The 15261-nt window shown below is 44.2% G+C and overlaps 2 protein-coding genes across 2 annotated transcripts; one reads left to right on the top strand and one right to left on the bottom strand.

The window, feature by feature from the left end:
• Positions 1-821: 821 nt before the first annotated feature.
• tmem86a (transmembrane protein 86A) lies at positions 822-9702 on the bottom strand. Its single transcript, XM_076270360.1, has 3 exons — positions 9560-9702; positions 6164-6428; positions 822-5881 (listed from the first exon to the last, which is right to left on the bottom strand). The coding sequence occupies exons 1-3, from the start codon at positions 9578-9580 to the stop codon at positions 5454-5456; spliced, it is 714 nt and encodes a 237-aa protein (XP_076126475.1). The 5' UTR covers positions 9581-9702; the 3' UTR covers positions 822-5453.
• Positions 9703-10034: 332 nt separating this feature from the next.
• Positions 10035-14974, top strand: spty2d1 (SPT2 chromatin protein domain containing 1). The gene is made up of 6 exons (XM_076270371.1): positions 10035-10727; positions 11275-11389; positions 11522-13078; positions 13635-13797; positions 13964-14041; positions 14461-14974. Exons 1-6 carry the CDS (start codon positions 10668-10670, stop codon positions 14561-14563), a joined length of 2076 nt encoding a protein of 691 aa, XP_076126486.1. The 5' UTR covers positions 10035-10667; the 3' UTR covers positions 14564-14974.
• The last annotated feature ends 287 nt before the right edge of the window (positions 14975-15261 follow it).

Raw genomic sequence — 15261 nt, forward strand, 5'->3', positions numbered from 1 at the left:
ATTGTGAACATCGCACACTGTGGATTCTGCACCATTTCATCTCAATTTAAGTCTATTTGAAATGGGCGATTTCTTCTTTTTCCACAAGCTCCGCGACCCACCCAGAATGGTTCCGCGACCCACTTTTGGGTCCCGACCCACCAGTTAAGAACCACTGAGATAGACTACATCTGTACAACTAATATTGGATAATACAACATGAAGATTCAATTTCTATGGATTCTTGTGAATATTTCAGTAGGGCCTACCCAATATGTTGCATCTACTTATTGTGCTGCAGCTACACTGCAAGAGTCAAAGCTTTCAAATGGTGTATAACATTTCTATGCTATATATGTTGGGGGGAGGTTGGGGAGGGGGGTAACCGTCCTGCCGGCGGGACACTGAACACTATGTACGAAGACTAAGAGCCTAAGCGGCTCCCATACTACACAATAGCTTTAGTTCACACACCACGCGATAGCTTTAGTTCATGCATCAAACACTTTGTTCATTAAGTGACTTTGTACTTTGCCCATCAGTTAAATGAAGGCAAGGCCACTTATCGAGCTTCACAACACCAACCTCGCTCTAGCGGCGAGATCACAACACATGATTGGTACAATTCACAACACATCACATGATGTGCAAGATGTACTATGTCGACTTTTGGCTGCGGCAGGGTATGTGTTCAACTGCCATATTGGTGGTCCGAACTAACCCCATGCATTTCTAAGGAGGATTTTTGTAGTGCTGTGTATTTTCATTAGAAAGTCTCTGCCTTAGTGGTCTCATAAGGGGAAATTCAAAAAGGAACAAAATGACCACACAGAAGGGAGACATTTTCAGATTGCATTGTACTTGCATTTATTTCTCATCCCAATTTAATCACATTCATAGCATAGTTTCACTACAGGAGAGGGACAATATGATCCTTCAAGTCTACATGATGAAAACATGGACATAATAGGATGTCAATAACAATAAGTCATAACAATGAACAGACTGCAACAACTCAGAAACATCTACAGTTGAAAACTAATTTCCTGACAAAATGTTTTAAGAAAATTATGTAATGATTTTTTGTATGTATCTAAATGTACCTCCAATAAGTGTAACACGTCATTTGACATGTTGATACTAAAAGTGTGGGAGGAAACAATCAATCAGATTTTTGCCATTTTTCTTTAAAAAAACATCTAGTGTAGGGCAAACATAAAAATACATATCAGCATTATCTTATCTTGAACACTTTTCTTGAACACCAGTATTATCTGTATCTGTTAGAGATGCACCTTATACAGATATAAAGTGATTGCATTTGAGTCGCATAATGTCACATGATGTACTGATAAAATGATTATCAATATTCAATGTCTCCATGATATTACACCATTTAGTAGGCTGCTGTCAGTTTGACGCACAGCACACAGCATTTCATCAAAGAGACCGTGGATGGTGAAGTGAATTCGACTGACAGCGGAAAAAAAAACACAAAGTGAAACAACTGAATACACGACTCAGTCACCAGAGACCATTTTGCATTGCTTTCAACTACCAAGCCTTGTCTAGCAGTCAAGCAAACAGTAAGCAGCACTACTTTCAACTGGAAATGCTACGACTACTGTTTTCACTCGCAAGCTCCATGTGCATCGTCCCTATAGAATAGGCAGCATCATGAGCATGTACACACACACACAAAAGGAAGTGGTTCGGAAAAAGAGAGAAAAAAAAACACAGCACAAAGTGCAGCGTGTGGGCCAGGAAACAGAGAGCTGTCAGTTATCTGGGCCCTGGGTTTCATGTTTCAGCCCCATCTAACACACTCCCACACACACACACACACACTCACTCACACACACACACACACACAAAGCGCTCATCTTTACAGTGGAGCACTCTCCTCATCCTCCAGGGGCCCCTTTGTGTAAGTGCACAGAAGAGAACAGGAGCCGGGCGCTGAGAGCGAGGGGGCAGGTAAACTGATCAGTGACTCCCTCCAGTGAACAGGTGACAGCTGTGACAGACGGGGGACCTGACAGTAGATCTTGCTTCCCTGCATCATCACCCCCCCCCCCCACACACACTGCAGACCCCTTTCCTGGCGTCGTGCACCTGCGCAGTGTGCATCTGCCTGGACCTTGTCTTACAACACAAAAGGCTAACAGTAAAACGGTAGCCCCTTGTCTAGCCCTCAGGGACAAGGGCTGTGTTTTGGTTTAATTTCTGCAAACAGAGACAAGAAAGATGGCATTACGTTTTGTAAATAATTCAATGCCTAAAGCCAAGGTGCACTTAACTGGCTATACACTACACATTTCTATTGCACTAAATAAATATTTAAGTGGTCTTGCTGAAGGTCTGAACAGAGGGTCTCTCAAATACTCAATTGGTTATCAATACAAAAAAGAAAATTATCCCTTAAACTGGCTCTGTCCCATTTAAGACATAGATAAAATATTGTAACACTAATCCATCTGTGCAAGCATGGTCTATCTTTAGAGCCATAAGCTACCATAGTACATTTCCATAAATTTCAACAGATGGAGCATGGTCTCAAAGGGATTATTGTGCATTGTATTGATTCCTTTGGAAGTTTCACACTGCTCAGAAATGTTTGAATTTTTCAAAATGCTTTGGATGTCATGTCTAAAGATTGTCAGCCTTTTCCTCCTATAATCCCATATAAACTTCAGCTATCTTTTATAGACAAACCATGACGTAAAATACATTACTAGTTCCACATTGGGTTTGACAGTTACTAATTAAACATACATTTCACCTGTAATTAGCTTCTTCCCATTTAACTACAACTACTTCTGCATCATGTGTGCCTAACAAGGTCATCTTAATGTTTAAGCTATTTCAGAACTTCTGACTCCATACTTGTATGTCACATCTCTCTAAACCAACAATTTGCTCTACTTTCTAATTTGATCCACACATGCCATAAGCACAGAGCACAATGTAACAACATGGTGACTTTGGGGGGAGTTCATTTTTCTTTTTCAGAGTCCGCATGTGGCTTCTAAAAATGGAGACAGAATGATGAGCTTATTATGTCCAGTGCAAACACAACCGATGACTGCTTTGACTTGAAAGGATAAAGAGGACTGTTGGACAGACACGTTTAGAAGACGTCAAGACTTGCGCCAGACAGACATGCATGCAGTGGAACTTCTCAGCAGAAATAAAAAAAGCATTTTTTGCTGATGTCTCCGAGAATGGATGGAAAAGAGGGGGGGGAAAAGGGAACTATGAAACTGTGCATTCAGCACAATTGAGACGCAGCTTTCCATAGAGTCTGGGACAATCCAGAACAGAGAGAGAGAGAAAGAGGAGTTGGTCTAAGGGTCATCTTCAAAGAGACAGTTAAAGCAGTTTGTTGGTCCACTGCTGTCCCTGCCTGTGCACAAGTCATGTTAGCGTCCCATTCTTGCCAGCAGTGCTGCTGTAGCTGGCGGCTGTGTTTGTGTGTTTGTGTGCACTGTACACCTGTTTTGTTGACAGATTTGACGCCTGGTTCCAGCTGGACACACAACAGGCCTGTTCCTTTTTTTCCATCAAGGCTGGTTATTCCCCCTTTTGTTTCTTTGTTCTCTTTTCTTTTATCATGACCCTTTACGGAGCTCACAGACAAAAGTTGCAAACAGCAGTGACACTGCACTGCATGCAACATGCTACAGCTAAAGGATCTGAGGATTTGTCAGTAAATGCATTCGTAGACATACAACGAAATGAAATAAGAAAAAAAAAACAATGATAGTCTTCCCTCATTAAGAATTGGTTCCTTGAAGATCTGACTTCTAACTCAACTGACAGCAAACTTGTACTGTGATAACAGTACTGTAACCAGCATTAGTAGTAGTAATGCTGTTCACCAGCATTTGTATTTCTGTCTGAGAAAAATAACCTTATGGCACAACGCATATTGGTTCTGGCTCTACAAGTATAGTGAAAACTGTAAGGGCATAGAAATCACACAGAGCATATAAGGTCAAAAAAATAACAAAAAACAAACATTTACCCAGCTCACTAATGTCACGGTTCAAAGTAACTATGCAATCACCCATCGGGGGAGTCTGGGGAATCCCCTGAATTGACTCTGACCTGCCAGGAGCATAGGGAACACAGAAGTGGTCAGTACGTGCTTTTCACTCAATCCTCTCTCAGACAATTAGAAACCTCAATCTCTTGTCTCTTAACAATTTGGTACTGTAAATATAAAATACATTTAACATGGTTTGCACATTGATAAAAAAAAATACATTTAGTGGAAGATGTAGTGGCTAATACCAAGGTTGCATGGCATTGTAGGGTAGAACTAAGAATGGTCTGCACTCAGAGGGAGTGGGCCTTGCTGTGCACATGTTTGTAAATATCCTTTTTTCCCTTTTTGGGGGTGGGGGGGGGGGGGGGGGGCAGAGTTAAGGCAGGATTCCAAGGCAGAGCAAGTGAAAGCTGCAACACTGTAACACTGTTTCTTATCAACATGGCCTATTTAGGAATATTCTCCAGCATTTTAGCGATAGCTTGGGAGCAGTGGGGGAAACAGTACGACAGAGCAACTTTCAGAACGGGACATAAGAAGACAGAATGTGCCTTCTTTCAGCATTTCAAATATGTGCGTTCATTCAACACATAACTAGCACTCTCAAATCTCTAATCATGTCTTGTAATACTACAGGCAGGATAAAACCACCACCAAGCCTAACTGGATGAGCTGTTCTCCCTTCTCTCTCTGATCTCTGACAGTAGCAGATGTTCCCTCCCTGGCCTGTGATGACCGCCTGTGTTAACTGCCTCAGCAGACACAGGACAGAGATACACAGAACTGGCATGACACAAAGAGAAGGCAGAAGTGTGAAGTGAGAGAGACCTAGAGAAACGTGAGGATGCTACACCACATCAGATACATAGCTACCACTTGAGTGTGTGTGTGTGTGTGTGCGTGTGTGTCTCTGTGTATGTGCGCATATGTATGAGTGAGTGTGTGTGTGTGTGTGTGTGTGTGTGTGTGTGTCTGTGTGTGTGGGGTAAGAGGGGCAAGGTTCCCATCCATAAGCTTTCACCCTGCCCTCTGTTAGTCAGTCAACACTGGGAGCCCATAGGCGAGGTGCCATTCCTGAACCACTATAGAGTGAGGGCTGATTTGACCGTGGTGTAACAGGGGCACCGTGAGGGGTTCGGAGATTTGAATCAGGATACATTTAGACACTAAAAGTGCGGCCTAAAGTACACAAATGCCCTGGTCATGCATCCAACAGCTACAACGGGATTACCCAGACCCACAACAAACATGAAAGCAGCTGAAGCGACATTGAGGAGAGCAGCAAGATGCAAAGACCTCAGAGAGAGAAATCAGAGAAGACTATGGATAATAGGCAGGGAGGTATGCTGCCCCCCCTCAGGCAGGTGTGAGGTGGGTGGCAGATGGAGCTTGGATACTGGGGCAGTGTTGGCGGAAGGGCATCTCACGCTTTTTTCCTGGCCATGTCGGCATTCTGACACTCGACGGCGGAGAGCGCAATGAGCATCTGCGCGGCGTAGTAGGTGGCCATGATGATGGCGCGCGAGTGCGGCACGGGGAAGCAGAATTTGTTGACGGCGATGGTCAGGTCGGACACCATGAAGAGCATGGCGCCCAGGCACGCCGACAGCTTGGTCCACGTCCACAGGTCGCTGTGCAGCCGCACGCCGGCGATGGCTCGCCAGCCCATGAAGCCGATCAGGGCGATGTACACGGCCACCAGGTAGGTAAACGGCCCGGACAGGTAGGGGTAGAGCAGCGCGTAGCTGACCGCCGAGACGGCCCCGATCACCAGGCCCGCCATTGCGTTCAGGGGTTCCATGCCGAATGCGGAGGAGTAGAGGATGTGGGTGATGGCAAACATCAGAAGCCCTGAAGAAAAGGCCAACAGAGAAGACAAGATCAGTGGGGAATTAGGATTATGTCATATCTTTGAACACTCTTGCTGTAATTATTTTATCAAGATCATAATGAGCAATTATTGTACTGTTTTTCCACAAGATTAAAGACCCGTGAAATTTCATACAACGACCAAACATAAACACATAATATTACTGGAAATTAAGAGTAGATAAGATGAGATAGATAAGCTGTTATCTACCCAATATAGATTCCATGACACAAAATACAGTAAGTGATAATGAACAAGCTCACCATGGCTGAAGTAGCCCTGCTCCTGCCAGATTAAAAAGGCATCTCCCAGAGCAGAGAATATGAGTCCAGCTAAGATCTTTCGGGCACTGGAATGTTCACCTAAAAAGCTGATGCCGTGCGCCAGCAGAAAGACCCACAGGCAGAAGATGGGCAGGCACTTGATGAGAGCGCTGAACCAGGAGGGACTGGAGGTGGGCAACCACAGCACGAAGTACACACAGGTGGCCTTGAAGAAGGGCACTAGCTTCGGCCCCTCCGACTTCACCTAGAAAGAGTTCAGCCATTAAGCAAAAACACTTAATCATTACAAGTGACCATTATTTGGACAGCGTACCCATCACCAGATAAATCATTTTCAAAATGATCTACATCTGAATGGCTGGCAGTGTGCTCTAGTCTGACAAAGTTTAATCATCTGCAGATGGGACGTGTCTCCTGCAGGCCAGAGCCAGGAGAGCTGCTCTCGGAAAGTGATACTGTTGTGCAAAGCAGTTTCTGTGGCAAAGGAGAGGGTATGTGAGGTCAGACAATAAAAACAGCCAAGGCAAAGTGACTTGGAGTTAAGTCTGCAATTAGCATGTGATCCACGTAGGAGAACAGGGTCAAAAGGCCTGCAACAAGCATTGTTGTATTTTATCATGTATTTTATATGTAAAATGCAGTCTCTTTTTATACTACTTAAAGTAGTGGTACGGTGGTCTGTACTTTTATTAATGAGGAAGTTATATGGCTAATGCTTGAGGTGCATTCAATTCTTTAGAAACTGTCAAAAAGGTCTTTCAGCTCAAGGGAAGTGAAAAATGAAATGAAAGCAGATCATCTTACTGGCACACACACACAGACGTCAGACGCACCCCCACCACACACACACACACACACAGTCTATTTTTTTGGAACTCCATAGGGAAGCTTTTTACACTATATTCTCACTCATCACAAATGAGCCAGTGGAGTTGTGGAGTTTCAACCCAGTGTGTGTGTGTGTGTGTGGAGGGAGGGAGGTGTACTGAGTCTATGCCTGGTCCAGCATCCAGAGCCTTCCATTGCACAGCTGCTGTGATGGAGCCTGGAGGGCATTGGCAGTTACACAGCATGGGCATTAGGAGAGACTGGGCTGACCTCAAACATGGCTGCAGATTAAGTACACTAAACTTCAACACTGGCATTTAGTGACATGTGATTTAAGTCAGGGTACTACCCACAATTTGCTTCAAGTGTGGAGACATGTTCAGAAGCGACATGCAAGTTATCTATCTACAGAGGCAATAAAGACGTGCAAGAAAGAGAAAAAAGAATGAGAGAGTGAGGGAGAGAGAGAGAAAGTGAGGGAAAGAGTGAGATGAGAGAGAGAGAGGAGAGGGATCAGGTTTGCTCTTGACTGTTTTCGTGTATAGCTGCCACTGCCCTCTCCACAGCAGGGAAGTGTTTTGGAACTGAACTGGTCATCTGCCCAGATGTGGATGTGGGGCCCTGATGAGCGGAGCAGCACACGGGCCCATCCTGTGGAGACAGCCCCTGGTCCCGGAGGAGCCCGTGCACAGCCCTCACAAGCAGCTCTTTAACTCCAGCCATTAAAAAGCTCAGTACATAGAACAACTCAGCCTGCAGGTTTGTTTTGGGTGCATAAGGATAGAATGTGCGGCCAATCAGTTAGCCGAGAATAAAAGTCCATTAAGTGTTATGAGTTAACCATTACATGCCCGGCTTTCTCTGTCTTTCAAAAAATACCACCATCAAAAAATACCACCAAACATCTCAATGTGTCACTACTAAAAAAATACACCATTCCATCATATGTTGGACCCAAGGCATAATCTCTCTTTTCCCCCCTGCAATTCTGAAAAAAAAAAAGTCTTCAGATAAGGCTATCTGAAGTATAACTAATCTGATCTGACACAGGTTTTAGTGCATTCATTCAAACCCTCTCGGAGCAATATTTCCCGGAGGTGTTAGATATCCCTTTCCTTGATAGTCATGTGTTCTTTTCAACCCAGTGGGAGAGAAGTGAAGCTGTTATTTCTTGTTTTTCTCCCCTAAGAACAGCTCTGGAACATTATGTCCAAGGTTTTCAACACTTACAAATGTCACACATTCAACATCAGATTTCCCTACATCTCAGGGCTAATCACAACTGACAAGGGTAAGTGGGCAGCACCATTATGTGAAAAAGAGACATTTAAAAAATGAATTACCCAAGCTGTCACTACAGGCCTAATTCTTAGGGAGAAATAAGAAATTGAATATAACCATGTAATTATTCAACAATAAACACACAATCTCATTTATGGTGTGATAAGCTGAAAAGCCAGCTGTTCAGAAGGGGAAAAAAGGATTCTGTCCATCCGTGGAGCTTACAAAAGAGTTCAAAGACATGATCATAGGCTACGGCTTAAGAAATCAGGGTAGGCAAATTAATAAGACTTAGGCCTATAACTTCTTTCACTTTTCTAAAGTTCACAAAAACGGTATTTGTTGTTAATGAGAAAGGATTCTTGCGGATTGCTGCTTAAGCAATAATTATTAATTTAGGCTATTGTGGACCATAGGACTTCAAAGGCGCATGGACCACACACATCGCGCATGCGTTGCCAAAAGCTAAACAAAAAGAGACAAAACGCTCCTCATGTGATGACATTTCCTTTCAGTTTAGCCAACACATCGTGAAAACAACTGAGACACGGTGGTTTCTAGAACAATATTGAGTATTGTTGATTACAGTGTTTCACAAATCTAAAATCGAATGCCATGTTATCGTAGGCTTAAACTGAAAAGGAACACTGACGTATGAGACAAAGTGCCTGGAATAGCTTTAAACCGACTCCATCAGTAGCATAAGATAATCGGCTGGTGGTCAAGAACCACTGAACTTATATAGGTGATAGAGCACATGGTATCTTATTTAGGCACAGGAATAAAATGACCAAAATAACATCCTATTTCTTATCATAAGCAAGCACATTGTCTAGGCTATTGTGAGTCTGAAAAAAGACATGCTTCCTAATTATCACGTGTTCACTGTTTACCCAGATAGTCTCGGGTAGGCTGCAGACTGCTTTGACGGTAGACTACTGAATCTTGAATATGGTCAACAGAGCATAGCATAACACAAATAAATAATGAATCATAGTTTTTATATATATATATATATATATATATATATATATATATATATATATATATATATATATATATATATAGATAGATATATATAGATATACATAAATCTAATAAGGCTAAAAGCTTTGTCGTCTGTGCAACATCTAGCCTATATCCCTTCAAAACGCGCGGATATCTTCATCAAATCAATACTAACCTAGGCTGCTTCAGATATGAAATGACTGCTGGGCATAGCCTAAAGTTTTTTGACAACGATACCCTTACGTAAAAAGAGCTTACCACAGTGACAGGCGAGACCATCTCTACAGCTGTAAAGAGACCTTGTTACTGCTACTGTTACGTACAGTAAGTATTCAGCCGAGAATACGATGTATTTTGAGGGGTACCAGTTTCTCGCAGTGCACAGTTCTTTGTATCCCGAATTGTTTTTGTGTCCCTTGTTAGGGGCAGGCCATCATGAAGAGGGATGGGGCACAGCAGCTGTAATCGTGGGAGGAGATTATTGTAAAAACACTGATAGGATGCTGTTATTGAATCTGTCCAATCAAAAGTCCCAAAAGCTGTCAAGGGGGCGAGATTGACCTCTTCGATACGCCCATTTATAGGAGGGGCTTAATAATCAGTGAGCAACAAAAACACAGATGGCCAGTGTTTGTCTACTGACCTCACGGAAGACCCATCTTCTCTCGAATACCCTACAATCAAATTGTAAAAAGTGTACTGTACATGATAGGCCATAGCCTATCTTCAACGGGATACAAATACTCCCATATGCAAGTTCTGTGTGTATACATTTGTTTTTGATGTTACAGTGTTTGATATTCAATAGTTTTAGAAGATTATCTAGAATTAAAAAAATATCAAAATTATGGTAGGCTGGATGTCTGCTTAGAAAGTGTATACATCCCCCGGACGTGACATCATGAGCCTGAACCGGATGACGTGTTTAAATCAACCCCCAGCTCAGCTGTTGTGCTAACGACTGACAAATTAAGTTTTTTTTCGCCGTTATATACCATGTATATACATTTAGCAGTTGATTGTTTGTAACATTAGATTATCAGAATATCCACCTTTATGGTCTCACGAGAATAGAAGTCGGTGTAAATTCGATTGAAGCCTATTTACGTGGATTATCATACCAGACTGGTGAAACCCCTGGTCTTTTTTTGCTAACGATAGCTGAAAGACAGCTAGCTAACGTTACTAGTGTAACGTAGCTAGTTTATACCACATTATCACATCGACCTCGACAGTGGACTCATTTTAACAGTTTTGTGAACAACGAAAGCGCCGTCACGGAGGATTCATTTGGGGGAGGGCTAGTGTACTGGCTAGCTTGCAACGTTAATCAGATAACCAGTTGTCATCGGTGGTGGGTAGCAGCATGGACTTTGAAAATGTCCTGGCAATGGCTTCTCAAAACCAGGGCCTCAGTAGCCTTCCGGTGGGTCTTGAGTTTTGAATTTGATGTGTTGTCATGAAAGCTAAAATGTTTAAAGATGTTGTATGAGTTATAGCGCTACGGCAGCAACATCCACTGACTAAGCTACGTAACGGTGGAAATGTAGAAATACGTATCATGCTGTGAGCTTGCAAATGATATGCATGGGATTAGGATGAAGTTGCGATGAATAATAAATGTTCACGTTACAATTCAGGGTTGTAATTTAAAATGTCACACCACTGCAGTCACTCACTAAACTGTATTTATTTAGCTGGATTATCCTATGCCTCTGATTACAAATAAAAAATATATGAATATCTCTGAGGCCATTTACAGTGGCCTGTCTTGTGTATTGATATTTTTCACTTACAAACAGACTTATTCATTAAAACCATGTGTTGATTTTCCAGCACAATAGTAGGGATAGTAATGTTCCCCAGATAGGGGATAGTAATGTTGTAATTCATTTCATTGGTTCATCCATAGTCTTCCCTGATGTTCAGAACAAGTAATGTTGACAATGTTCTTATATGTGATGTGTCCGCAGAAGAGATACAGTTTACAAACTGGCCCACCGAAAAAGGATCCCAGAGTTAAAGGCGTCAATTCAGCAGCCGTTCAGGCTTTCTTGAAGAAACAGGAGGCTGACCAGAAAAAGAAAGGTAAACATAGGAATGTAACTGCATATAACCATTGTTTACTCTATCAATAATTTAATTATATTACTTAGCATCTGAGAACATGCATAACTATTCTCTAATTGTTCTGTAATGTTTTTTTTTCTGTTCATAAAGTACAAAAGATGAAGAAGGAGAAAGAGGTACTTCAGGCGAAACGTGAGGAATTGAAAACGGATAGAAAGGCTCGCGCGATGGCGTCCCGCACAAAGGATAACTTCCATGGTTACAATGGTGTCCCCATAGTGGAAGTTCCAAAGAAGAGAAGGTCCAAAGGAGAGGGCAGAGAGGATGACAACCAGAGGGGTGAAGGGTATGAAGATGACGAAGATAACTATGAGTATGGAGAGACGGAGTCTGAATCTGAGCCGGAACAGGTTCCAGAGAGGCCAGCGGCAAAGAGCCAGTTGTCCAGCAAGTCCGTATCTAAACCCGTGACTAAGAAACCTGGGGGCCCAGCTAAGGCTGCACCCCCGCCTATGAACTTTGCCGAGTTGCTGAAGCTTGCTGCGAAAAAGCAGCACGAACCGGTTGAGATAAAACCAGTGCCAAAGAAGAGTGAGGAGCGGCCGCGCAGCGCAGAGGACCTGAGGGAGCTCGAGATCGAACGCAGGATCAAGGAACGGAGGCAACAAGAGAAGGGGCGCGACACCAAGTCCGAGCTCAAAAGCAAAGCACAGCTCAACTCGAGCACTCACAGGAAGAGTGTCCCTGAGAGAGACAGCAGGGGAGGCAGCAAGCCACACAAGAGTCTCCCGGAGAAATCCTCCTCCGGCGAGTCCAGCAGGAAGCCAAAGCCCCACGGCTCCGGAGAGCGGCCACACAGCTCAGCCAAGACGTCTCTGTCGGACCGACCAAAACCTACCTTAAACTCCTCAGGTTCCTCAGGTGGCAGCAGAGCGCAGGCAAAGGCCAGCTCGCAGGTATCTGCCAAACAGCCGGCCGCCAGGCCCTCCTCAAGCCAGAGACCCAACAGCTCCACAAGTGACCTTAACCCAAGGAAAGGGAACCACCCACCTTCTTCAGGTAAGCCAAGTTCTTCTGGGACCAGACCCTCGGGTGCCAGCCAAGGAGCACAGCGCAGCAGCTCGGGCCAGAGTCGACCTGGCCAGGGCAGCTCGGACAAAGGGTCGTCTTCCGGGAGGGCAGAGCACCAGCGACCGGGGGGCAGCCATGGCAGTGCCCCCCGGCCGAGCAGTAACGGACAAATGCGGCCGGTGTCTGGTGGAGCCGCAGGTAAACTGGGAGGCGCAGCACAGCAAAGACCAGGGGGAAGCTTACAAGGGAGGCCTGGGAGTAGCGTTCAAGCAAGGCCGGGGGGTAGCGTACAAGGGAGGCCGGGGGGTAGCGTACAAGGGAGGCCTGGGGGTAGCGTACAAGCGAGGCCGGGGGGTAGCTTACAAGCGAGGCCTGGGGGTGGAGGGCCTAGGCCTGCAGCTGCTGGAGGAGTGCCTGGGAGGGCAGGGGGAGGTGGTGGGCCCTCAGGGCCTGGGCGACCAAAGTGTACTGTGGTGGCCGAGACCATCTCCTCTAAGAACATGGTGCCAAAACCTGGAATGGCTCCCAGACCAGGAATGCTGCCTAGACCCGGAGGACCCTCTAGACCAGGAATGCCACCCAGACAAGGAATACCAGCAAGACCTTATGGTCAGGGGCCCCCTGCTAGGCCTCCTGGTAAGTGCTGCAGTTATAACATAACCATGAGTATTAATTACTGATGTTTAAATTTGTTTGTATCATAAAGTAAACAATGTTCCACCTTCCTTCCTTTAATTTTGAGTCAATCATGTGGTTGCAGTACATCAGTTACCATAGTTGGCATGATCCATTCTCACACAGCATAGAATGTCTATACTCAAAACATCTGTACCTCTTTGAACACCAATTTGTGGAGATCTAGGTTTGATCTGATTATGGCAGTTTGTACGTTTCCTGTAACTCCAGCACTAAGTCAGTGACTCCTCATGCCTGTGCTTCCATACTAACCTGGTGTTTGTTGTCATCGGTGCCAGTGATGATGGCTTAGATGGCCATTGTCACCCACCGTGGTCCTGTCAAAACAGCAACACAATAGAGAGTTTACAGCATTGGCCATGATTCTGAGTGGAAAGTTCAGACTGTCACGATCATACTCTTCCAGAAGAGCATTCCACTTGGCCATTCCATCTGATAGTTTGAAAAGGTTGGTTTGGTTGTACTGTATATTCAGAAATGGTTGTCTCTTATCTAGGTGCAATGTTGCCACCCATCACGTCTGCCTACAAACGGCGATATGTTGATGACGATGAGGACGATGAGGACCCAGAGATGGATGACTTCATCGACGATGGAGGAGAGGATCAAGATGAAATTTCAAAACATATCAGGGAAATCTTTGGCTATGATCGGAACAAGTAAGCAAAGCTAGAATTGTTGTTACAGTTTAACAAAGTAGTTATAAGCTGCCACATATACAAATGTAATGCACTTGAGGGAAAAAAAACAAACATTAAAATACCTCTTCTCTAGTGGTGTTGACCTTGCTTGACCTTGACCTCTCATGCGTATGTATTTGTGCAGATACAAAGAGGAGAGTGACTATGCATTGCGGTTTATGGAGAGCAGTTGGAGAGATCAGCAGAAAGAGGAGGCCAGGAGGTAAGTGCTGCTGCATCCAGTCCAGCAGACTAGTCAAAAGACAGCAGACAAAGGTTGCTTGTCTATGAATCCACTTCCACATCATAGTCACTTCTATCATCTATCACGTCTGTTTTGTGTGTGTCTGTGTGTTGTGTTTTCCACCTGTGCGCCCTCTGTGTGCGTGAAAGCCTGAGGATGGCTGTGCTGGAGGATGAAGAGGAGGAGCGACGTGAACTGGAAGATCTCAGACGCCAAAGCGCCAAGAAAAGAAAATTAAAATGATGTTACCAGCCCCCCTGTTTATTGCTGCACCGTACGCTCGTGTGGTCAACTGTTTTTTGTTTTGTTGATGTGGGACAGGGACTTTAACGCTACTAGCACAGTGAGCTTGAATGCATCTTTCTTTTCTCTCCCACCCACAATTTCCCCCATTTTAGTTTACGCCTGGGCATCAAGGAGGACGAGGAGGAGCTGCGTTTGGAGGAGGAAGAGAACAAACGGAAACTAGCGCTCTTGAAAGCCAAGCGGAGAAAGATCTAGGGGCGAGACAAAAAAAAACAAAACAGAAAATCTGCTTTATATGAACTTTGGGTCAAGGAGGAATGTTAGAGTGAGGAACAGGTGCCTCTTGCTGCTCTCACTTGTTGTATTTTTTATTTATTTGAAATTCCCCTGAAAGGGAGCAGTTTTGCACTATGGAGAGCGCCTTGTCTTGGTGAATTACACTGAGGAAAATAATGTAATGAAAAGCAATCGCAGACTTCATTTTTGTACCGACAGCAAATCATTCATATATGTACGTTTGGAGGCCTTACATCTGACTGCATTTCTTCAAACAGATCAGACACCGTGGAGATCATTTTATTCTATTAATATAAGTATGGTTAAGTGAAAACTGCCATTTGTTTGAATTGTACTGCGCTATTTTCTTGTTAAAAGTGATTTGTCGAATGCTGTCTGGGTGTTTTTTCCTCCCCCCCTTCCCTCTCCCTCTCCATAAATACTTGAACACACACACACACACACACACACACACAGCAGTTTATAGAGAGCAGTTGGAGTGGTATATGGAGTGTTAATCAAAGGGCTGTACACCAGGCTAACCTGGGTAACTTTGGAACCCTCTGATCTCTGTACACTGCACTGAACAGGTTCTGTTTCTATAGTGTGTCAGTATCAGTTACTCCTAAATTACCTGGGTAAGCCAGTAACTTTGCTTAGTAATACACCTCCTGAGA

This window comes from Alosa pseudoharengus, unplaced genomic scaffold (assembly GCF_046254945.1).
Source record: "Alosa pseudoharengus isolate Yale_2024_CS ecotype anadromous, Long Island Sound unplaced genomic scaffold, YU_APseudo_1.1 YU_APseudo_1.1_scf_10, whole genome shotgun sequence".
In the NCBI taxonomy this organism is placed as follows: Eukaryota; Metazoa; Chordata; class Actinopteri; order Clupeiformes; family Clupeidae; genus Alosa; species Alosa pseudoharengus.